At 39.4% G+C, this 26073-nt stretch overlaps 2 protein-coding genes across 7 annotated transcripts in view; one reads left to right on the top strand and one right to left on the bottom strand.

Annotated features, from left to right (window-relative positions):
- The window catches only part of DIAPH2 (diaphanous related formin 2), a 927958-nt gene that overhangs the window by 239175 nt on the left and 662710 nt on the right, over positions 1–26073 (bottom strand). For all 6 annotated transcript variants that reach the window (XM_026452159.2, XM_026452160.2, XM_026452157.2 and 3 more), the window contains one exon: positions 23488–23652. In XM_026452159.2, the coding sequence (XP_026307944.1) occupies positions 23488–23652 (165 nt within the window). The remainder of the gene's footprint in view (positions 1–23487; positions 23653–26073) is intronic.
- Positions 11535–12173, top strand: LOC111536489 (60S ribosomal protein L29-like). Its single transcript, XM_023202856.2, has one exon. It carries the CDS (start codon positions 11560–11562, stop codon positions 12025–12027), a length of 468 nt encoding a protein of 155 aa, XP_023058624.1. The 5' UTR covers positions 11535–11559; the 3' UTR covers positions 12028–12173.

A 26073-nucleotide genomic window follows, 5' to 3' on the forward strand; every position in this document is an offset into this window, starting at 1 on the left:
AGAAATATAACATCAAAAATGAATGGAAACCGAGCAACACAAATAAAAAAAGGAGCCCTGATGAGGCGTGGGAAAGTATGAAAACAGAGCACTTAGGGGTCACAGTGGTCCTTAAATTAACCTCACGCCACCACGTAATATTGCTGTTAAAGGCAATGAAGTTTTCGTTAAAATAGAGCAAGCATAACGTTAAACCTCTCCTCCCTCAGATTAAATTGGAGACTTCAAGGGTTGCTTCACTAACCATCACTACAAGATGCACTCACCCCATTTTATATATAATGTTAATATATCCATTGCATATTTAACATGCATTCAGATATTCATAGATATCCTTTCTGCACATTTGCTTCAGTGTTGGCTTAGTTTAACAGCCTCTGAAAGGGTAGACTCCAGCCAGGCACGGTGGCTCACGCCTGTAATCCCAGCACTCTGGGAGGCTGAAGCGGGTGGACCACCTGAGGTCGGAAGTTCGAGACCAGCCTGACCAACATGGATAAATCTTGTCTCTAATAAAAATACAAAAATTAGCCAGGCATGGTGGTGCGGTAATCCCAGCACTCTGGGAGGCTGAGGCGGGTGGACCACCTGAGGTCGGAAGTTCGAGACCAGCCTGACCAACATGGATAAATCTTGTCTCTAATAAAAATACAAAAATTAGCCAGGCATGGTGGTGCATGCCCGTAATCCCAGCTGCTTGGGAGGCTGAGGCAGGAGTTTCGCTTGAACCTGGGGGGCGGAGGTTGTGCAGTGAGCCAAGATGGTGCCATTGCACTCCAGCCTGGGCAACAAGAGTGAAACTTCATCTAAAACAAAACAAAACAAAACAAAACAAAACAAAACAAAAAAACCCGGTAGACTTTGTGTTGCTTCAGGTGTGATATTCTATTCAGGTACGCACCCTTAACTATAAGCCTAATATAGCACCTAATACAAAGGAGGCATGCAATAACTATTTCTTACTTAATGAAGACAGTGCTGATTAATTTAGTGTAAATACCAGACCAGCATGCATATGCGACAGCAATATCTTACTTGGGTTTATACTTTTTGACAGTTTGGCCTTTTTTAAAGAGCTGTGGTTAACTTATGGGCTGAACGACTCAAAGGGCCGAGACAGATTCTCCATGAAGCTAATGAGCAAAAGCATTAGGACTTCTCACTTGCATGGGAGGGGTACTGGCAATGTGCTCACCTGGCCATGTGTTTTGCTAAAATTTGAAAATTAAAAAAAAATTTCTTTTAAAAAAATAATCCTTTTCTTAAATGGCTGCTCCCAAAATATATAAAATCCAGCCTCACAAATCTGGATCCTCCTCTGTTTAAAGAATATGTAAAAACCTGATGTCTGATGAAGAATAAAAGAAGTGCTGAAAGTTTGGGAAATGCCAAACCATGAACAAAAGATGGATAATTAAGCTCAGGAAAGACTGAATTAAGGGATATAACTATATCCATGGAGGACATGAAGTGGATATGTATTTAAAGGACAAGTCTTATTAGATATCTTCCAGAGTTTCCGAAGTCAAAATAGTAGGACCTACATTTAAATTTTAAAAAGAGAAACTCTGATAATCAAAAAGAAGTTTACATTAAGGATGGCAAAGCAATGGAACCAAGTCAAGTTATGAAACTACTTTCTCTAGAAAACTATTTGAAAGATTAGTCAGCTGCTGAAGGGTTAGGGAAAACTTGCCAGGAGCCTGAGTTATTAAGATAACTTACCAATAGAGGGCCGGGCGGAGTGGTTCACGCCTGTAATCCCGGCACTTTGGGAGGCCAAAGTGAGGTGGACGGATCACCTGAGGTCAGGAGTTCGAAACCAGCCTGGCCAACATGGCAAAACGCCGTCTCTACTAAAAATACAAAAAAAAAAAAAATTAGCTGGGCATGGTGGCGAGCACCTGTAATCCCAGCTACTCAGGAGGCTGAGGCAGGAGAATCACTTGAACCCAGGAGGTGAAGGTTGCAGTGAGCCGAGATCATGCCATTACACTCCAGCCTGGGCAACAGAGTGAGACTCCATCTCAAAAAAAAAAAAAAAAAAAAAAAAAAAAGATAATTTACTGATAGAGAATTCCTCAGTTTCTATCCTAGGCTATTCTGGCTCTATAGGTATAGGTTTCTGAGTCACTAGTTTATAAAACAAACAAAAAAAATACAACAAATACATTATTTCATATCTTTGACACCCTGAATCTTGGGTATGCTACAGCAGAGAGTCGGTCTGTAAAAATATCTGAAAACAAGATAGCGTGGATCATGTCAAAATTGGGTTTGAACGGGATAGAGGTCGGAACCAGAGATATTCTGCTTTACAATCCTCTTTTCCAAACTAGAAATAATGGCACTGTTATATAGTAGTGATTGCATTCTGGGAAGCGAGCCATTCCATCTGTAGATGAGTATGCCAGCTACATCGCACCATGTAAAACATCTCACTTGTGATCATATCCCCGATCATGACCTAGATTTGGCCAAATATCACTGCTTACTTACTGATGGGAATATCCCTTCCTTACTATGCTAATGATCTACTGCCCTTTCCTTTATCTCCCTCCTCCCTGGGTACTATCCCATTATTTATAGAGTTTTCTGGTTTCATCATGAATCTTCTGCTTAAGTTGCCTTATTTATTGGTATAAAGGGATTTTTTTCCATTAGGCTTGACATTGGACAAATAACTTATAAGAGGATTTAGGGCATTTACAGACACATTGAATTTTATTTCCTATACAAAACTTTGCAATAATAAATGTCATGTATTAGACTTGACTTCTTTCAATGTAAATTTCTGTATGCCCTTTTGACTCATGGATACTCTAGTACAATGAAATCTGTGTTACTTTTTGCATATTGTGCTTATACTTAAGCACTCATAAAAATAAAATATGTCATTATAATATACTTAAGAAATTTAAAATGACAAAATGTTATCCCATGAAACTTATAATTATTTCACTTTTTAAAAGTATAGCAACTCCCCAGAAAAGAGAAGTTGGAATTTTTAATTCTTTCTTCAAAGGATCTTTGAAGATAGTAAGACTCAGAAAAAGTAGAAAGATCAGGTATGTTTGAAGAATAGTCCTTCTCTAATGATTTTTATCATAAAGAGAAAAAAAAAATCTAGTGACAAAAGCAGGTGTCTGCTGGCTATGGATAAATAATGAAGATGTAAATGGTCATAGTTAATCATAAGTGAACCGTAAATCACAAAGTAATGCTGACAAATGAGAGGTTTGATGCTAGAATGTACAAATAAAACGGAGTAAACATGAGGTACTTCCTGTGCCTATTATTAGCTCTGCTCAAGAATTATACCAGGAAAATATAGCTCATTTTGGGATTTCACAACTTAGAGTGATGGAGTGAAAGTAGACAAGTTTAAGTACTTGAGTCAAATATTTGCTAAATCAATGTTGGCGAAGAGTAAAAGGAGTCATTAAAATAATGAAAGATCTTGAAAAGGTGGCAGAGAGAAAGAGAAAGAGAGAGGCAGAGAGAAACAGCTAGAGGGCTTTGAAACATTAATCTGAAAGACCATTTATTATTAGGTTTCTAGAACAGTAGGAACATGATCACCAATTACAAACATGGTTACCAATCAATAAATATTTGCTGGTTACTTTTATGTGCCACACACTCTATTGTGTAATGAAAATTCAAAGATAAGTGAGACACATTTACTGTAAAGGAATTCACAGCACAAACAAGGCAGGTCTGCACACCACCAATTAGCTGAATGTTACAACAGCCACATTAACAATATGATATGAGCGCCGGGTGCGGTGGCTCATACCAGCACTTTGGGAGGCTGAGGCAGACAGAACACTTCAGGCTGGTAGTTCGAGACCAGCCTGGTCAACGTGGTGAAACCCCCGTCTCTACTAAAAATACAAAAATTAGCTGGGCTTGGTGGTGTGCACCTGTAGTCCCAGCTACTTGGGAGGCTGGGGCAGCAGAATTGAACCCAGGAGGTGGAAATAGCGGTGAGCCGAGATTGCACCACTGCACCCCAGCCTGGGCAACAGAGCGAGACTCCATCACAGAACAAAAAAAAAAAAAAGAAAAGAAAAAAGAAAGAAAAAGAAAAATATGATGAGCATACCAAATAGGGGATAATTAATTTTCCCTGGAGTTCAGCAGGGGGTACTAGGAAAGACATAACAGAGAAAGTAGCCACTAAATGGAGTTTTGAAGGTTGAAAACAATTTCACCAGGTAGAAGGGAGACTGTGAGTGTGATTGTATTCCAATCAGAGAAAAAGGGTAGTGGCTGGGGAGAGTTAGATTACCAAGGGTTTACAAATGCTAGTTCAGACTTTACTGTCACCCACGGAAGGACACTGAAGGTTTCTGAGAAGGTGAATATCCCAGTGAGAGCTACGTTTTAGAAAAAAGTATCTGGCAGCAGCATACAGCTTAGAGTGCTAAGACTAAGCTCAGGAGAACAAAAAGATTACTGCAGTAGTCCATGGGAAGGAGAGAGGACAAACACGAAACTTGGGCAGTTAAAGTGAGGATAAAAGTAAGATGTATTTTTTTCTTTGCTGAGCCTTAATATAGAGCATGCAAACAGGGGTGCTTTGGTAAGATTCTGATAGGGAAATCATAAAAAACAGATATAGACTCTTGAGTTTTAACTGCATAAGCTGGATAAGAAATGGAGACTGAACAGATGTAAATAGCGAGGGAAAAGAAGATATCAAGTTGTACCATCAACCAAAGAGAATATGGGAGAAAGTTGAAAAGGATGTAATGAGTTCCATTTTGAATATGCTGAGTTTGAGGTAGTTGTGGCAAATCTAGTTAGAGGCATCCAACAGAAAATAAACTTGGGTCTAGAGCAGAAGAATAAAATCACAACTCAGGAAAGTGTAGAAGGCATTGGAATAGATGTGACCTACCCAGGAAAAAAAAAATATGCAGGACCAAAGGTAGACCTTTGGAAATGCTTTATTTAAGATTGAAGGAAGGGGATCCAAAAAAAAAAAAACAGGAGATACTTCTACTGAAAATCAAAACCAAGAAATCCTGCCTTCATTATGACAAAGGATTATTCTAGTGATTAGGCTGTATATGTACCATACCATAAGGTGGAGTAGGGAGGAAATCTGGAGTATAAAACATTTCTTTAGTACCTACTATACTATAAGGCACTAATTGTCTTTTGTCTCCCTGGATGAGTAAGTGAAATCAGGATTACAAGCTGAGTACGGCTTGGGTGTCACACTGTAAACTTGGGGTAACCCCCTGTAGACATCCTGCTAAGCCTACAAGGTGAGTATAGTATTTCTGCCTCAGGGACAATATATAAAAAAGTAAATGTCACCTAGAAAGAAAAGGGAAACCAAAGCTGAGTTGATACTACATCTCTGCCAATGAAACCCCTGAGTTTCCAGCCTCTCAAAAGCCAGGGTGGGCTGGATCGGTGTCTTGGGTTGCCTGAATTCTCTGATTTATGTCGAAGGGGAGGCCACTCCCAGGAAGATGCCAATTTGACAAAGCTGTATTATGACACCAGAACAGACAGGTTAAATTGTGAAATGTCCTTGGGAGGAGTGTGTGAGGTGCGGGGAACAATCCTAAACCCAGGAAGATTGTACAGCTACATATATGATGTTCTTTCAGAGGTACAAGAAAGGCCGTCTTTCCCTCCAGTATTTTCTCTATCAGCTAGCCATGTTGCAAGAAGTTCCTGACAGCAGAATTGCTCTGCTGGATTAAGGCATTGTGCTGAATTTAAAGGGCATGTATGTAATACAGAATGAGTGACACATTAGTACTGCATTAGTTTATCAGATCAACTAGCTGACAGTTGGCAGTGAACAAGGACCAGGGGAAAGGAATCCAAGATGAACTAAATGTCTTTGTAAGTTTCTTTAATTTTTGGCACTAAAAATATGCTTTTACTTCATTACATGCTTTGCTATACATCTCACCTTTTGTCAGTTTCCTGTCTAGAAACCCATTTTGGGATGTTAATGTCTATCTTCTTAAATAAGATATCTGAGTTCCCTTGAGGAAGAAGTAGTGACTGAGATTGAATCTGTATTTTTAGTAGAGATGGGGTTTTTTGAGGGAGGGCCTTGTCCAGATATCAGCTCATTGTTACCTTCTCCTCCCAGGTTCAAGTGATTCTCCTGCCTCAGCCTCCCGAATAGCTGGGATTACAGGTGCAAGCCACAATGCCCCGCTAATATTTTTTTTTGTATTTTTAGTAGAGATGGGGTTTCGCCATGTTGGCCAGGCTGGTCTTGAACCCCTGGCCTAAAGTGACCCACCCACCTCGGCCTCCCAAAGTGCTAGGATTATAGGCGTGAGCCACCGCGCCCGGCCTAGTTGGTATTTTTAATAGCAAAAATACTGTTTTGCTTTGTTTTCTCTTCAACAAGGAAAGGTTTTAACTTGCTTAATTAACAAAGGCAAGAGCCACTGATTTTGAAATGGCATTAAGAAAAGGACAGATTTCTTCTTAGGTGTTTCCTCTTTAATTTTTGCACTTGACCTGTGTCTAAAAGTAGACAATATGCCAGGCTTCTAGGTAAAGTTCTCTATTTGTATATCCTCCATATTCCAGAAGAGAATGTTACAATTATTTAACTGAAATAATAAAGCCCTTGGCAAGACTTTTTCTCTAAAGTGGGACAGAATTCATTTTTATTTCTTCTACATCACATAAGGATACACGGCTGATGAAATAGTTAGGGTTTGTATAAAAATCATCTAACTGTACCTAGTGAAGTCTTCTAAACAGGACAACTCAGTGATTCCTGAATTTTAGGAAACATTTACAGTGTTAAAATCTAAATCTTAGCTTAGGAAATTGATTGTACAATGGAACTTTATAACTATTGTTGAAATCTTTTAGCCACTGTCACGTGGCCATTCCACTGGTATGATTTCTTCTTTCCATAGCACTTAACGTTCTAACATGTAATATAATTTTCCTCGTAATTATGTTTATAGTTTATCATCTCATTTTCCACATTTGGCTCCATGAGGGCAGAGCTTTAAAATCTGTTTTAGTTTACTGAAGTAAATCAAACAATGCCAGTGGCTAGAACAGTGTCCATTGTTTAATAGGCACTCAATAAATAATCCTTGAATGAATGAATGAATGAATGAGAAAAAGAAAGCAAGTAAACTGGCAGGCTTTTCAAGCAAGTTAGAAAAGCAGCATGTTCTCATGTAAGTATATTCCAGCGAAAGACAGAACATAAACAGTGAAGGATAACACCAAAATAAATGGGTAATGTTTTCTATTTACATTTCTGTTTTCTAAGATTTTTAAAAACTATTTAATTGAACACAAGTATATATTTCACAGATAACATCTCATTTATTTTTATTTTGCCAACTTGGAACGTTTGATAATTCAAACAATACTGAGCAACAATTTACTTTTGTGCTATACTGATACTTTTAGTTGCCTGTCCCAATCCATGCAATACCATTCTTTCTTTCTTTTTTTTTTTTCTTTTTCATTTTCTTGAGACAGACTCTTGCTCTGTCGCCCAGGCTGGAGGGCAGTGGTATGATCTCGGCTCACTGCAACCTCCACCTCCTGGGTTCAAGCGATTCTCTTGCCTCAGCCTCCAAAGTAGCTGGGATTACAGATGCCTACCACCACGCCCGACTAATTTTTGTATTTTTGGTAGAGACAGGGTTTCACCACGTTGGCCAGGCTGGTCTCGAACTCCTGACCTCAAGTGATCCACCCGCTTTGGCCTCCCAAAGTGCTGGGATTACAGGCATCAGCCACCGTGCACTGCCAATGCCAGTCTTCTTACTTGCTGGCAAAGCCATGGATTGCTTTGGCTGCTCACTCTATATAGCCACATGCTCAGGGAAGGGGCCCTATCTTAGTCCCAGGGGTGAATCATGTTTAATCTAAGGTTCTCCTTGACAGTGATTAGTTTAAGGATGGATGGGCATGTGGCACAATCGTGGACAACAAAATCTGAAGAAATTAATCTGCCCAGGAGCTGCTGGAAAAGCTTTTCTCCCTAATTAAAAAAAAAAAAAAAAAAAAGCTTCATAGAGACAACACAGTCTCCTTTGTTAGATGTTCCCATATTTGGATGTGATGCTTGGAACAACTACAGCCATTGTGCAACCAAAAGCCAACATGCCAAGGACGGCAGAACAGAAATATTTGGAATATCCTGGATCCTTAATGATATCACTAAGCTACTGAATTAACCAACCCTGTAACTGCCTTACCTGTACACTTCTTGTGATGTAAGAGAGTAAAACCATATTCTTAAACGAATCGTAGTTATGCTTTATGTCACTAGGCAGCTAAAGGCATCCTAATACATTATACAAAAGAGTAAACATCAAAATATGCTAGTCTGTTCAAAAGGAGAGTTAAATCAATTATTTATTTTATTTATTTATTTTTTTTGAGATGGAGTCTTGTTCTGTTGCCCAAGCTAGAGTGCAGTGGCACTGCAAGCTCTGCCTCCCGGGTTCACGCCATTCTCCTGCCTCAGCCTCCCAAGTAGCTGGGACTATAGGTGCCTGCTACCATGTCCGGCTAACTTTTTTTTGCATTTTTAGTAGAGACGGGGTTTCACCGTGTTAGCCAGAATGGTCTCGGTCTCCTAATCTGGTGATCCGCCCGCCTCAGCCTCCCAAAGTGCTGGGATTACAGGTGTGAGCCACCATGCCCAGCCTAAATCAATTATTTTCAGGTACTTATAGAAAACCTTGAGCAATAATATCTACATACACAAGCAGTTATAGTAATAACTGAAAATTAATTTGGCCTATTCATTAAAGACTATTACCTAAAGAGTTACCTAAAACATATTTTGCCTAAATAATGCTCTCATGCAACAAGTCTATTTACTTGAATATATTCTATTCTAAAACTTTTAATATAGTATGAAATAACAACCATATAATTAGGATGTATTAAAAAATGCTTCTGGCCAGGCATGGTGGCTCATGTCTGTAATTCCAGCACTTTGGGAGGCTGAGGCAGGAAGACTGCTTGAGGCCAGGAGTTCAAGACCAGCCTGGGCAACATAGCACGATCCTGTTTCTAAAAAAGAAAAAAAAAAGAAGAGAAGAAGAAGAATATTAGCTGAGCATGGTGGTGTGTACCTGTAGTCCTAGCTACTCAAGAGGCTGAGGTGGAAGGATGGCTTGAGCCCAGGGGTTTGAGACTACAGTGAGCTATGATTGCACCACTGTACTCCAGCCTGGGCAACAGAGGGAGACTGTCACTTAAAAAAGGCTTCATCTTAAATTAAATTTTTATTTACAAATCTTGTATTTTAAACAAAGGAGTAAATACTTTCACAAATAATATCTTGTAGATGTCATTTGATGAAGGAGGATTGCTCACAACACTAAAAATAATTAACAATCAAAATAAAGTTTCAAGTTTTTCGGGAACACCAACCCATATCTCCCATGTAGAGGTTATATTGGTTAATACAGTTATATGTGCGATTTCATCCACATTTTAGATAATCATTTTTTTTTTTTTTTTTTAAGATAGAGTCGTGCTCTGTCACCTGGGTTGGAGACCAATGGCACAATCTCGGCTCACTGCAACCTTCACCTCCCAGGTTCAAGTGATTCTCCTGCCTCAGCCTCCCAAGTAGCTGGGATTACAGGCGCCCAGCACTATGCCCACCTATTTTTTTTTTCTTTTGGATTTTTAATAGAGACAGGGTTTCACCATGTTGGCCAGGCTGGTCTCGAACTCCTGACCTCATGATTCACCCACCTTGGCCTCCCAAAGTGCTGAGATTACAGGCATGGGCCACCACGCCCGGCCTGTTTTGTTAATTACTACTGTTTTATATGTTCCCAACGTATATGAGACTTTAGTTTTTTATTCCTAGACCAAAGACGATTGAGTACAAACAAATAACACACTATTCCAAACTATAGTGTCTCCAGTATAAAGTTTGGCTCATTCATGCCTGATTAATAAAATTTGAAAAAATAAAATAAAATGACTTCAAATACACTGTCATACTGAGTAATCAAGTAGTTTGAACACAAAATATATAAGATTCCTGAAGAATAATGGAGCATCTTCCATTTCAAAATGCCAAGAGTTGAATGGATGATTGGCTTTTCAGGAATACTATGCATTCTCTGGTTTGCCCAGTACACCATGAACAATGTCAGGAAATTCTGAATATTCTGAAACCATAGGTTTGCAGAAACAGAAATTGAAATAGATATGAGCAAAAACAGTAGCTGTCTCATTATTAAGATTATAACATGGCCAGGCGCAGTGGCTCACGCCTGTATTCCCAGCACTTTGGGAGGCTGAGGTGGGTGGATTACGAGATCAGGAGTTCGAGACCAGTCTGACCAACATGGTGAAACCCTGTCTCTACTAAAAATACAAAAATTAGCCAGGCGTGGTAGCAGGTGCCTGTAATCCCAGCTACTCAGGAGGCTGAGGCAGGAGAATCGCTTGAGCCTGGGAGGCGGAGGTTGCAGTGAGCAGACACCATGCCACTTCACTCCAGCCTGAGCAACAGAGTGAGACGCTACAAATAAAAAAAGAGAGAAAAAAAAAGAAGAGTATAACATGTTTCAGGTCTTTAAAAAGGAGTTTAGGAGACTGTATTCCATGACAATGAAATTTGACTCAAGAAGAGGATGACAGAAACAAAAGAAAAAAATACACACGCGCACACACATACACACACACACACAGGACACTTATTCTCATTTTAAATCATAACTTTGCTTTTGTTAAGAATTTTTGTGATTAGATTACAAACCATTATATTATTAACAATTTGCAATTATTAAAAAAGAACACCCTAGTTTAGGTAAGTAATGGTTCTTAAATCAAAGTGCACAGCAGAGATCAATGGCAAAGTGCTTAAGAAACACTAGTGTGGGCCAGGCGCGGTGGCTCACGCCTGTAATCCCAGCACTTTGGGAGGCTGAGGCGGGTGGATCACGAGGTCAGGAGATCGAGACCATCCTGGCTAACACGGTGAAACCCCGTCTCTACTAAACATAAAAAAAAAAATTAGCCGGGCATGGTGGCGGGTGCCTGTAGTCCCAGCTACTCGGGAGGTTGAGGCAGGAGAATGGCATGAACCCGGGAGGCAGAGCTTGCAGTGAGCTGAGATCGTGCCACTGCACTCCAGCCTGGGCGACAGAGCGAGACTCCGTCTCATAAAAAAAAAAAAAAAAAAAAAGAAACACTAGCGTGAATAGGCCTAACTGGACAGTCACCAATTACTGATTTAAGGCCCCTTGACACAGGGAAGTTTGATGAGGGCATTATGTAGAAAACAAAAAGAGAAATCAAGATTCTACTGGTCCCTTTACAGATGGCTTACAATAGTCATGATTGTTAGCATGGTGCCAAAGACCAGGTGATTGTAAAAGGGCATCATGAAATGAGCCAATTAACATGTTTAATCACAACTGAAGACATAACCAAGGACACTATACACTGAATGTGGATGGACATGTCCATATAAGCATGAGCCACTAGCCTTTTTACAAGAAAATATAAATTTAAAACTTAAATTTTCGGGGAGCCGTGGCTAAAGGTGCAGACATGGCCAAGTCCAAGAACCACACCACACACAACCAGTCCCGAAAATGGCACAGAAATGGTATCAAGAAACCCCGATCACAAAGATACGAATCTCTTAAGGGGGTGGACCCCAAGTTCCTGAGGAACATGCGCTTTGCCAAGAAGCACAACAAGAAGGGCCTAAAGAAGATGCAGGCCAACAATGCCAAGGCCATGAGTGCACGTGCCAAGGCTGTCAAGGCCCTCGTAAAGCCCAAGGAGGTTAAGCCCAAGATCCCAAAGGGTGTCAGCCGCAAGCTTGATCGACTTGCCTACATTGCCCACCCCAAGCTTGGGAAGCGTGCTCGTGCTCGCATTGCCAAGGGGCTCCGGCTGTGCCGGCCAAAGGCCAAGGCCAAGGATCAAACCAAGGCTCAGGCTGCAGCTCCAGCTTCAATTCCAGCTCAGGCTCCCAAAGGTGCCCAGGCCACTACAAAGGCTACAGAGTAGGTATCTCTGTGTGCCAACGTGAGGACAGAAGGACTGGTGCGACCCCCCACCCCCACCTCCGGGCTGCCATCTGCATGGGGCTGGGGTCCTCCTGTGCTGTTTGTACAAATAAACCTGAGGCAGGATTTGTTAGCCTCTGTCTATGAAAAAAAAAAAAAAAAACTTAAATTTTCAGAAGTCTTTTTATTATTATTTTAAGAAAAACAAATTCACAATCTAAATACATATGTACATGCATAGGGAAATGCCTGGAAGGATATGTGCTGAGGTATTGATATTAATTAACTCTGGGTAGAGGAATTGCAGTCAACAGTTTTTTTCTTTTTAGTATCTATATTTTCTAATTTTCCTACAATTTACATGCATAATTGGTAATTAAAAAATTTTTACAAGCCATATAAACTGGGATGTTTCAAAGATATAGAAAAAATTAGTAACTGTAACAATACAGTGATCAAATTGACGTTTGAAATTATTAAAATATTACATCAATATGATAGATACATTAACTTATGTAGTACAAATTTTGCGTATTAACTTGGACTATTACACGTTGTTTTCCATTGATTTTTTATAATTAAAAAAAAAAAATCTTTTGCAGGTAATCCTGAAACAGGGTTTCTCAATCTCAACATTACGGACATTTTGGGCTGAATATTTATTTGTTGTGGGAGGCTCTCCTGTCCATTGTAGGATGGCTAACAGTGTTCCTGGTTTCAGCCACTTGATGCCACTTGCAGATCCTACTTAGTTGTGATAAACAAAAATGTCCCTAGATCTTACCAAATATCCCTTGGGAGGCAAAAATCGCTCCTGGGTGAGAACCACTGGCCTAAATTAACACCAGGTAAGTCAGACTTTAAGCAGTTGCTTTTGCCCTAGATAATCTGCATCAATTGTCCTATTGCTGAAGCCTTCCTTAAATCAGACAGAAGAAATCCCTCACTGCTCTGTGCTTACAAGCTCTTTGTACATATGTGTTATATTCCATTATTACTATTTGTTCTTTGACTGCCTTTCCCACTAGAATGTGAGCTCTGGAGAGCAAATATTTTGATTTTTTTTTTATTCACTTATTGTTCCATTAATTCATTAAACCATTCATACATATCCTTCGAGATCAGCACTGTGTTTGACCCACAGTAGGCTAATTATAGTACTAATCACTGAGGGTATGGAGATGAACAATATTACAGGGTAAAATGTGCTAGGATGGAAGTATGAGAGCACACAGAAGGGTAATCTACAACAAAATGGAAGTGTTAGGGAGGGCTTCTTAGAAGAAATGACTTGAACAAGTTGGTAGGCAACTGGAAGGAGTGGGGAGGAGAGGAGGCAGGCACACCAGACAAAAGGGGCTCAATGGGCACAATTCCGGGGGAGTCCTCCCTTCTACTGCCTTATTCAGGGGCGAGGGCATCTTTTCTGATAGAAGATTAATTAGCAAATGGACAAACAAAACAGGATGAAGCAGAATGAAGAAAAATTCAGCCAGCTGAGAAGGTGCCACCAGTAGTATTAACCTCAGGGATCTTCATGCTCAGGTTGAAACAGGGTTGAAACAGGCATGCTCTGATCACAATCAATACCTCTGACCAATCTCAAGACCTCTGGAAAAGGTCAGCTTGTGTACCGTATTGCTTATCTTACACTTTCCCACTTCCTGGTGTTTGGACATAATTCAATAATAACTTACTTATGGGGAACAGTTCTGTGAAAAATTCTGTATGAGGTGTTGTTGCTGGAACTAAAGATATTACATTTTGTTTCCTGATTCTAGTTCTTATTAGACTTTAATAGGAAAAGGTGGCGAGCATTGAACTGGTTTTGTTAATATTTTCATTGTTAATTATTATATTGTCAGATTTTTAAAGGGCAAAATTCAGCTTGTCATAAACAATGCTGACAACTTTTATAAATATTTTTAGAAAAAACTGTGGTATTTTTTAGTTTTACAATATTAATCTAAAATGTATACATATTTAAAAACCATCCATACTAGTAGGTATTTTTTATCATGTTAGGGAGTTTGAGTTTTCTTTAAACTATGTCTTCCCTTATTACATATTCCTTTAGTTCCCTATGATATGATATTTAGCTTTTCTATACAAGGAACAATCATATAAGAAAAATAGGACATCCACTTCTGGCCCAAAGTAAACAGTCAAAGAGAATACAACAGTTGATAGGTGACATCTCTTTCTAAAGAAGAATTCAATGATATCTGTAAAATATAGTAAAGTCTGCTCTCTGGCACAGCTGGGGAATGAGGTATTCTGGTCATATATTCTGCTTAATAGAGTTATCATATATTTTACATGGATTGCCTATTTTCAAAGAGTTGCAATAGATCAAAATAAACCTAAGGCTATATACCCAGGGTGGTCCCAGCTGAGCTCAAAGGGAATTATCTGGGTGTATATGATTAACTAGAGAGAGTTGGTGGGCCCTTAGGGCTCTATTTGCATGAAACGATTTATGCTGGCATTTTATTTATTCCCAGCTTCTAGGAAAAGGAAGATACATGCCTAGGCACTTGAATAAAAGGGAGGAAGGAGGGCAATGGAGGGGCTTACGATTTTAGGATTCCCTTCAGGTCTCTAGGAGTTGAAACATTTTTTAGTCTCCAAGGAGAAAGGGATCAGAAGAGATGCAAAAGGAACTGTTTTTATGAAGTATCCTGCGAAACATGGCTACTTCTGCACTGAACATAATACCATAATGGTACTTCAAGATTGATGACAAAATTGGAGCAGTAGGAAACTGTACCCTTGGCCCACACATAGGCATTTTTCATTAAAGGCAACCCCAAGTAGTTTTGCCAGCAAAAAGCATTTAGCAGAATGGAGCTGAAGCTATAGCAAGACAGGACAGGCAGGGGCTTTTTCTGTTTTGTTCATTGCTGTATTTTCATCACTCTAGAATACAGGCACTCAGTTGCTGATTGGTGAGCAAATTTCACATGGTGACTATAGATGACATGTTTTCAGCACCCATGAAATGACTCCAGGTGTACTTTTAGGGGTAAAGACTTTGCAAGGAGCTTGAGTCCTGCTAGTGGGGGAAAAGAGGAGGTAACTAGGATATTTGGATTACTGTTACTAAGGACACCCCCTCTGAATTCATAAATGAAGAGACCTGGAAACGTCTAGTTTACAAAAAAAACTATATCATTAAGAAGCACATCAGGGTCTTGCAGCTTCTTAAGGTTGTTTTCAGAATATTACCACTTTATTGGCAAAGAAAAGAGGCATCAACTTATGAGGCATCTGATAGAAATTTCTGGATGATGAAATTTTAGATATCAGAATTTACATTACTGATTAAGACACTACTTTGTTAAACAATATATTTGGTTTCTTACATAAGTCTACCATTTTTATAATATTGCAGTCAAGTTTTTTTTTTTTTAAATGTCAAGTGCTTGGTTTAAAACTGTGTCAAAATAACTTAAGTCATTTTGGATCAGGGATTATGTACACAATCCTTTCATGTAAAAATTCACCTTCATTTCTTTAAAGGTAAATTACCATTAATAAATGAATAAAATTTTCTGTATATTATCAATTTAGTCTTTCAAGTCTAACTAAATGCAGACATACTCATTGGCTTTCCAATTATAGTTTGGATTTAGATATGATTGAGGCCTTGTAAAAGGGAAGATAGCTTAAGAGAGATGAGAGATTTTCAAAATTAATTATCTCCATAAGCCAACATGGCTACACAGGGAGCTCTCAGACAAGTTTAGGTTTTTAAAGAACAATTACTTAAGATAGAAGGAAGAACATCCCTGAGAATTAACATAAGAATGAACTCGGTGGTTATAACTCTCCATGTCACACCAGCTATGGGAGCAATAAAGGCATAATGAAAATCATACTTTGGCCTTTCAGCCTTCTTTGAGTTTTCATATGGTGCTTCTAAAGTTTCTCTTTGTTCTAAGAGACATAGTTCCTCGTAGGAACTTGCTATTATCTCGTTCTACTGCTTCTACTTTCCAGACATAACATTTACCAATTTGGGAGAAGAGTTCAATCTAAGTGATTGCAGCCCATTCAGAGCCAACCATAGATGGTCTGGCCTTTAAAGTAACCATAGCTCTTTTGATTTTGTAAACTATTTTAGTTTAAAAAGCTCAGATTTGGCCGGGTGCAGTAGCCCATGCCTGTAATCCTAGCACTTTGGGAGGCCGAGGCAGGTGGATCACCTGAGGTCAGGAGTTTCAGACCAGCCTGGCCAACATGGCAAAACCCCGTCTCTACTAAAAATAGGAAAATTAGCCAGGCATGGAGGAGGGTGCCTCTAATCCCAGCTACTCGGGAGGCTGAGGCAGGAGAATCACTTGAACCCAGGGGGTGGAGGTTACAGTGAGCCAAGATCAAGCCACTGCACTCCAGCCTGGGCGACAGAGCAAGACTCCGTCTCCAACAACAACAACAACAAAAAAAGCTCAGCTTTATCCTGACGCCACAGGGAAGTTGTGAAAGAATCTTAAGTCAGGAAACTAAGGTTATCTTGTTTGGTTTCTTTTGTTTTTAATGTTATTCTCACTAAAATGGGGTAAATGGATTAGGAAATGGAAATGGGTATGAGAAGAAGACACAGATACCAGTCAGGAGGTCATTATTATAGTCCAGACGAGAGATGGCTGAAGCCAGGAACTCAAATAGTATCAGTGGGCTTGGAGAGAAACAGATGGATTCAAAAGTTATCTAGGGTCAGGCAAAGTGGCTCATGCATGTAATTCCAGCATTTTGGGAGGTCGAGGCAGGAGGAATGCTTGAGGCCAGGAATACAAGACTAGCCTGGGCAATATAGCGAGACCTCATCTCTATTAAAAATTAAAAATTTAGCCAGGCATGGTGATGCATGCCTGTAGTCCTAGTTACTCAGGAGGATGAGGTGGGAGGATCACTTTTGCCCAGGAGTTTGAGGATACAGTGAGCTATGATCATGCCACTACACTCCAGCCTGGGAAACAGCAAACAGAGCAAACCTCAATCAGTCAGTCAGTCTGGGAAGTAGAAGCAGCAAGCCTGAACAATGGCATAAAACGCTACGATTACTTGATATCATTTAGTATCTTAACACTTAGCTATTTTAATGCTCATTTAGGAGCTGTTCCAAAGTTTATCAAATGAACAGTAGCACATACTGATTTCGCTGAGGGGAAATTGGCTAGCATGATTAATAGCAACGGTAACATTTTCAAGTGACGTCAATGAATCTAATAATTCTGCAAAGCCTTATTCCTATATTTCTAGTAAATGAGGTACAGAATGAGGACACACACACAACAAATATTTATTGAGTGCCTGGGTAACATATTGTTCTTTAAAAAAACAAAACAAAAACACACAGAAGCAGCAGGAAACTGACAGATTTAAAACAGAAAAGAAGTATTTTCTATAATTTATTTGGAGCTATGAAAGTTATTGAAGTATAATACTTGCCTCGAACACTTTCCCAACAGCTGAAATTAATTTTTATGCCTAAGCAAGATACTGCATGGTGGTGAAACATATACGGTTCACTGATTTTGAATATTCTATTCAAAATATCTCAAAAGAAAAAAAAGACTATTTGTGCAGTCAACTGTTTGAACTAGCAGAATGACTGAAGCATATAAAGGAGAATAAGCAAAAAAGATGTTTAGATATTTCATAAATATGGAATTTGATTTGTTTGTTTGTATACATTATGAGGTACCAGTGCAATTTTGTTACATGCATGGATTGCACAGTGGTGAAGTCAGAGCTTTTAGGGTATCCATCACCCAAATAATATACATCATACTCATTAAATAATTTTTCTCATTATCCATACCCCTCCTACCCCAAAACCCTCCTGAGTCTCCATTGTGTATCATGGAATTTGATTTTCTTCCACAAAATATTCAACTTAAATTTAGGAGTTATTAATTTTGTCTATATTGCATGCTGTTTTGTTTTTGGTTTTGTTTTTTTTTTTTTTGAGACGGAGTCTCGTTCTGTCTCCCAGGCTGGAGTGCAGTGGCACGTCTTGGCTCACTGCAAGCTCCACTTTCCAGGTTCACGCCATTCTCCTGCCTCAGCCTCCCAAGTAGCTGGGACTACAGGTGCCCACCACCACGCCTGGCTAATTTTTTTTTTTTTTTTTTTTTGTATTTTTAGTAGAGTTGTGGTTTCACCGTGTTAGCCAGGATGGTCTTGATCTCCTGACGTCATGATCCGCCCGCCTCGGCCTCCCAAAGTTCTGGGATTACAGGCTTGAGCCACCATACCTGGCCGGTATGCTGTTCTTTAAACTCACGAAATCTCTGAGAAACTAACTAGAAAGGGTCTTAATTCTGAATTTAGAAATGTTTCCAATTATATAGATTTTGATACCAATATATTGTACATTCATCTGGAATGCCTTTAATATCCTCATTAGCTGAGTAATATAGAATATGAATATTAAGTAATAGAGAAGTATTCCATAGACATTATCCAATTCTGCTTTCATTCATTTGAATTGATTACTTTGAAAAAAGTCTTAATCCATAATGTCAACTTCTTTTATTTTTTTTATTTTTTATTTTTTATTTTTTTTGAGACAGAGTCTCGCTCTGTCGCCCGGGCTGGAGTAAAGTGGCCGGTTCTCAGCTCACTGCAAGCTCCGCCTCCCGGGTTTATGCCATTCTCCTGCCTCAGCCTCCTAGTAGCTGGGACTACAGGCGCCGTCACCTCGCCCGGCTAGTTTTTTGCATTTTTTAGTAGAGACGGGGTTTCACCGTGTTAGCCAGGATGGTCTCGATCTCCTGACCTCGTGATCCGCCCATCTCGGCCTCCGAAAGTGCTGGGATTACAGGCTTGAGCCACCGCGCCTGGCCTAACTTCTTTTATTTCTATTTGCCCCATCTTTTAGAGGATATCTCTATCTGAGGAAGATTTTTGGTATGTGCATTTTGTTTATGCTACACATGCCAAATAGATCTCCCAAGATGAAACTCTGAGCTCATTTGGAAGTAATTTTTGGTAGCACATGAATCAGAACTCTTATTTTCTTCTCAGCACTACTGGTATTTTATTGCTTCCATCTATAGTCCAATATGCTTTTAGTGTTAAGAACCCTGAGGCCAAACACACAAAGCACTAAGAAAATGGGAACTTCTGGCGATTACAATTTTTGCCAGTCTTTCAGGGTTCTTCCCTCCCCTGGGAGAGTGAAATCACTTTAAGTTCACTATGAAACAGGAACATGGTGAGCACAAATGATTGACTGAAGTTGGTGATGTTGATTTAGGAGTCTTCGACTTAAAGGTCAGGTATAAAAACCTTAAACCTGCTTGTCAAAGTCTGCTTGTCAAACGCCGATGGATTTTTCAAGACTCTGCCCTAATGTCACTTTTTCTATCAAGGCCTCTCTGGCCAACACAGGCAGAGTTAGGCAGTTCCTCCTTTATGTTATTAGCACACCTTAACATACTTCTATGGCAGCACTTATCATATTATATTGCATTTGTTTATCTGTCTCCACTCATGGATAGAGAGAAACCATTCTCTTCCTTTTTCTGTGAACCAGAGCATTACCAAAATCAAGTTAGTTTTCAATAATTAATGGAAAGGATGGTCAGAGAATGGCTAATAATATTCTACATTTGTATACCATAGGTTTCAAGGTCTTTTCACATAGTAGTGAGGAAGACTTGGCTTAAATTATTTTCCGTCTTTCTTTCTTTTGGTTTTTTTTTTTTTTTTTTTTTGAGGTGGAGTTTTGCTCTTTTTGCCTAGGCTGGAGTGCAATGGCGCGATCTCAGCTCACCGCAACCTCCGCCTCCCGGGTTCAAGTGATTCTCCTGCCTCAGCCTCCCGAGTGGCTGGGATTACAGGCATGCACCACCACTCTGGCTAATTTTTGTATTTTTAGTAGAGACGGGGTTTCTCCATGTTGGGCAGGCTGGTCTTGAACTCCTGACCTCATGTGATCCACCCACCTACGCCTCCCAAAGTGCCGGGATTACAGGCATAAGCCACCACACCCTGCTATTTTCCATCTTTTATAGATAAAGAAACAAATGCCCAGAGAGGTTATATGACCCATCCACGTTCAAAACAGTTAATATATTGTACACCTAATTTTCATGGCAGCAAGTTGATAAAGATTTGTAGATAGAAGTGGTAGCAGTACTGTTATATAAGGCAAACATAGCAATGGCTGGCCAGGAGTGCATTATGTAAGTGTTTCAGATTGGTTGACACATTTAGGATCTCATTACTTGTTTTGAAGGTCAATCTTTTTTTTTTTTTTTTTTGAGGCGGAGTCTCACTCTGTCACCCAGGCTGGAGTGCAATGGCCGGATCTCAGCTCACTGCAAGCTCCGCCTCCCGGGTTTACGCCATTCTCCTGCCTCAGCCTCCCGAGTAGCTGGGACTACAGGCACCCGCCACCTCACCCGGCTAGTTTTTTTTTTGTATTTTTAGTAGAGACTGGGTTTCACCGTGTTAGCCAGGATGATCTCGATCTCCTGACCTCGTGATCTGCCCGTCTCGGCCTCCCAAAGTGCTGGGATTACAGGCTTGAGCCACCGTGCCCAGCCATTGAAGGTCAATCTTAACAGGTTCTCAAGAAATTAACTTAAATGGACATGAAACGACACAAGAATATCAAATTATTTACATTCAGTAACAATATATGAAAATTCTTACTCTGTACTCAAGCTACAGTGAAGTCAGCAGAAAGACATAAAACATATCCTACATATGTATGTAATATATATGACTCTGCCATCTCTGAAATTCCGAGCGTGACTCAGACTACTAACAGGGAATAGAATTCTTAGAGATCAATCCTTTAACTATTTCATTTTACAAAAGACAGACAGAAATGGATAGCGAGAAAGGATAAATGACTTACTCAAAGTCACACAGCTTTTTCGTGGCAGTACCAGGACACAAAATCAGGTCTCCTTAATAATATTCTGACATTTTTAAAAAACAAGTTATGACTGAGAAGTGATACAAGTAGAGTTCTTAGCCTTCTAGGCATCTGGCTAATATGAGTACACACAGGCTGTAACACTAGAATTATCATTAAAAGAATGCTGCAACATGGTGGGGAAGTACACCATCTACCACTCTGTGTCTGAGTATTGGGGAGGTAAGGGAAAACATAATATGACAGTGTTTTAGGATCTAAATGGAGATTAACAATATTAATTATATTTATTCTTATATATTTTACATATATAGTCTTTTATTTATTTATTTATTTTGGGACAGCCTCACTCTGTCTCCAGCGGCTCACTACAACCTTCGCCTCCCAAGTTCAAGCGATTCTCCTGCCTCAGCCTCTGAAGTAGCTGGGATTACAGGTGCCCGCCACCATGCCCGGCTAATTTTTGTATTATTAGTAGAGACAGGGTTTTGCCATGTTGGCCAGGCTGGTCTCAAACTCCTGACCTCAGGTGATCCACCCACCTCGGCCTCCCAAAGTGCTGGGATTACAGGTGTGAGCCACTGTGCCTGGCCACATATATATTCTTATATATCCATTCACCCACAGACATTGTTACAAAAAACATTATTGAATTTATCATTTCAGTGTGTCAACTAAAGTGTATTTTCTGTTTCCTCATTCATTTTAATGTAAATTTTTTCCTTTTTGAAAATAATCCAAGTAGATATAACCTGTGCTCTTATGTGTTCATAGCATATAATCAGCTTTTAAGTTTTGAAAATGATTTGATCACTTTCTCTTAGCCCTCTTCTCACTGCCAGTAGAACACATTCTACTAGTTATGGGTTAGCTACAAAGTATGTGTCTCTATGAAGGGTCAAAGACCAAAATCAACTAATATTTTCAGCAAAAAAGAAGACATATGATCATACTTCTGGAAGTTTGTGGATTAACTTCTATGACCAAAGCTGCTTGTTTAACTTTTGGGGTGTGCTCTGGGTTATAGGCCCTGGGTTAGGAGATGAAAGCAATTTGATTTCCACAAGCATATTCATATCTCACAGATGAAGTCACACCAAAATCAAATGATTTCACAGGGCAACAGCATTGACAAAGAAAGTACTGCTTTGGGAATAAAAGCATACCTCACACTAGAATGAATTTGTTTGTTAACTGATCTTCCTGCTGGGGATTATTGCTAGAGGTCCTCACGCCTGTAATCCCAACACTTCGGGAGGTTGAAGTAGGTGGATCACTTGAGGTCAGGAGTTCGAGACCAGCCTGGCCAACATGGTGAAACCTCGTCTCTACTAAAAATACAAAAATTAGCTGGGTGTGGTGGCATGTGCCTGTAATCCCAGCTACTTGGGAGGCTGAGGCAGGAGAATCGCTTGAACCTGGGAGGCAGAGGTTGCAATGAGCCGAGATCGCACCACTGCACTTCAGCCTGGGCAACAGAGCAAGACTCCATATCAAAAAAAAATTTTTTTTTAAATATATATATACACACACACACACATATATACACCTTTATCTGTTTGAGATCAACTATTGTACATATCTTTCTGTTACTATTACAATCAGAGTCTGTGTTCTTCCTGCTACTCCTTTGTTGGATGCAGAGGAGGTGTATTTCCACAGCATTTATATAGCAAAGTCTTTGATTCCTTTTAGCATCATAACTTGTACCCTAATTGCCACCCCCAATTAATGCTAATATTTACTGTGATCCTCAAGAGTTCCAGTTTAAAACAAGAATCCACATTGTGAAAGAAACGTTAGGTATTCAAAGTTATTTACAAAGTCCAATTCAAAATCAGTTTCTCATTTAGGCTGTGAAAGAAACTTGTTTATAAATCACAGCATTTGAATTTATAATGTGAAAAGTTCTAGATATTAATTTTTAAGGTACGTAAAATTATATTATGCTATATAAAAATTGGGGTTATTTAAGTACCAATTCATTCATTTCCTATAAAATGTCAGTAAAACATTTCCCATGTATACCTAACATTGAAGATGATTCATTGAGGTCCGCATTATGTTAAGCCAGCCATGACTTATAACTTAATTTTTATCCATGTCACAGGTATAAAATATCTGTCAATTCTTGTTAAAAAACTGTCACATGAAATCAATATAGTCGGCCGGGCGCGGTGGCTCAAGCCTGTAATCCCAGCACTTTGGGAGGCCGAGACGGGCAGATCACGAGGTCAGGAGATTGAGACCATCCTGGCTAATACAGTGAAACCCTGTCTCTACTAAAAAGTACAAAAAAAAACTAGCCTCGCGAGGTGGTGGGTGCCTGTAGTCCCAGCTACTCGGGAGGCTGAGGCAGGAGAATGGAGTAAACCCAGGCGGCGGAGCTTGCAGTGAGCTGAGATCCGGCCACTGCACTCCAGCCTGGGCGACAGAGCGAGACTCTGTCTCAAAAAAAAAAAGAAATCAATATAGTCAATAGGAACATATAACAACAATAGAAGGAAGACATTCAGAAATATAAGCAACAGGACTTGCAATGCTTTAAGATGTATTACTCACCAAAAACAAAGTTCGGAAGTTGTTGAGATCACCAAAGAACTCTTCTATGCTCACTGTCTTTGAGTCAAAAATGAAGTATTCTCCGAGATTCTCATAGAGCTTCATCATGTTGTTGTGCATGGTGGAGAGTTTTTCATACTGTTCTCTGGCACTCTTCGTAAAGCTGTAGCTTTTTGTTAAGGAACATGACCCAACAGTACCTTTTAAATGCAATCACTAGATGTTAAGATTGAATTAAATCATCACTTCTATAAATATATTAGTAATGCACAAATACTTGTGCATTATTAGTTTGTTAGGGCTGCCATGGTAAAATACTACAGATTAGGTGGCTTAAACAACAGAAACTGATTTTCTCACAATTCTGGAGGCTAGAAGTCTGAGATCAGGGTCTAGTGGGTTTAATTTCTTCTGAGGTCTCTCCATAGTCGTTCCTCTGTCTGTATCCTAATCGCTTCTTCTTACATTAGACATATTGGATTAGGGCCCACACTCATCAGCTCATTTTAACTTAATTACTTCCTTAAAGTCCCTATGATCAAATATAGTCACATTCTGAGGTACAGGGTGGTTAGGACTTTAACATATGAATTTGGGGGAAGACACATTTTAGCCCAAAATAACTTACTAGAGTCATTATATTGGTTAGTGAGACTTGAAGATCTTTAAATTAGGCAGAACTATTCAATATGTAACCACACGGAACATATTTGTTAGAAAATGTTTGCTAAATAAAAGCATATAGGCATAAATACCAGAAAATGGCCTCATATATTTTTATGAGTAAGGTAGAAAACAAACAGTGACAAAAAACTTAAAGAAAAAATTATATATATATATATTTTTTTATCTTTTAATATATATCTCTATATAAATAGAGATAGAGGTTATAGTGAGGCCGGGTGTGGTGGCTCACGCCTGTAATCCCAGCACTTTGGGAGGCTGAGGTGAGCAGATCACAAGGTCAGGAGTTTGAGACCAGCCTGGCCAACATAGTGAAACCCCGTCTCTACTAAAAATACAAAAAAATTAGCCGGGCATGATGACATGCGCCTGTAGTCCCAGCTACTTGAGAGGCTGAGGCAGGAAAATCGCTTGAACTCGGGACGTGGAGGTTGTGCTGAGCCAAGATTGTGCCCCAGCACTCCAGCCCCGGCAACAGTGTGAGACTCCGTCTCAAAAAAAAAAAAAAGAGGTGATAGTGAATTCTGCATATGAGTGTTATATATGTGTGTGTGTATACATATATGCATAACCCACACAAGGAAGAGAGAGAAGGAAGAAGGTGATGGGGTTCAAGATACACTTCCCCAAAATATAGCACCTTGGCATTTGAGAAATCAGCAAAAGCAGGAAGATCTCTCTGATCTTCTTCTAATCCTTTTCTCCTGAAGCACAAGAAAATAATTCTCTTAACTGCCTCTGAAGTAGGTTATAAGACCCTCATTTCAGAGCTGCTCTTCCTATACCTGAAGGAAAAGAATGTCCTTATCTCTGGAGACATATGGACACAGAGAAGAATCTGAACAAATATGCCTTGCTAAGTCCCCCCAGCTCATTACCATTAGATCATACCCCCTTTGTCCAATTATATTTCCCCACTGTCCACTCTTCATCAAACCTAATCATACAAATATACAAGTTTCCCTATTTCTTTTGGTCTTCATTTCTGAGGGCTCCTGTGTCACATGAAATTTATATTAAATAAATCCGTAAGTTTTCCTCTTGTTAATCTGTCTTTTGTTTTAGAGGTCTCAGCCACAAACCCAGCACTGGGTGAGAAGAGAAACTGCTTTTCCTCTATAAAGAAAAGAAAGTGGCCTGGCAAGAAAGGAGGAAGAGGGAGAAGGAGGGAACGGGGGAGAGAGAAGAGAGGATGAAGAGGAGAGGGAGAGAGAGACACAGAGGGAGAGGGAGAAGGAGAGAGAGGTAAAGAAAATTTGCTGTAACTCTAGAGAGAATTTTCTGTACCTTTAGAACCTTAATCGCTCAAAGGGCTTGTTAAAACACAAATAGCTGTTTGCTGGGGCCCCAGATCAGGGGCCTAAGAATTATCATTTCTAACTAATTTCCAGGTGATGCTGATGCTCCTGGTCCAGGCCCACACTTTGAGTAGTATGTTTTAGAAAATTAAGTAGAAGCTATTATCTCCAGAAACTAATTTTACCAGTTTTAAAAAATTTTTGAAGGAATAAATGATTTTAACAACCACCATTACCAAATCATAAAATGAACGAAATATATAAATGTGTCCTACTAAAGATATCTCACTATATATAAATTTATACTTATAGAAAGAAATTATAATACATTTTTTTCTGATTATAGAAGATATAAATGACCCTTTTTACAACTTAGAAATTAAAAACTTAAATCAACTAAAATTTCCCACTCAGAAACAAATATTGTGAACATTTTGGAGCATTTCCTCCTGGTCTTTCTTCTATGGCTAGTAACTTTTGATTGTTATGGATAAGAATGTTTTAGAAAAAGGTAAGTGGACTAACCATAAAGAAGAAAGGAAACAAAATCAACAGTTTAAAATTAGAGTTAAATCCATTAAAAATTAATAATGATCACAGAAGT

This window comes from Piliocolobus tephrosceles, chromosome 12 (genome assembly GCF_002776525.5).
Source record: "Piliocolobus tephrosceles isolate RC106 chromosome 12, ASM277652v3, whole genome shotgun sequence".
Taxonomy (NCBI): Eukaryota; Metazoa; Chordata; class Mammalia; order Primates; family Cercopithecidae; genus Piliocolobus; species Piliocolobus tephrosceles.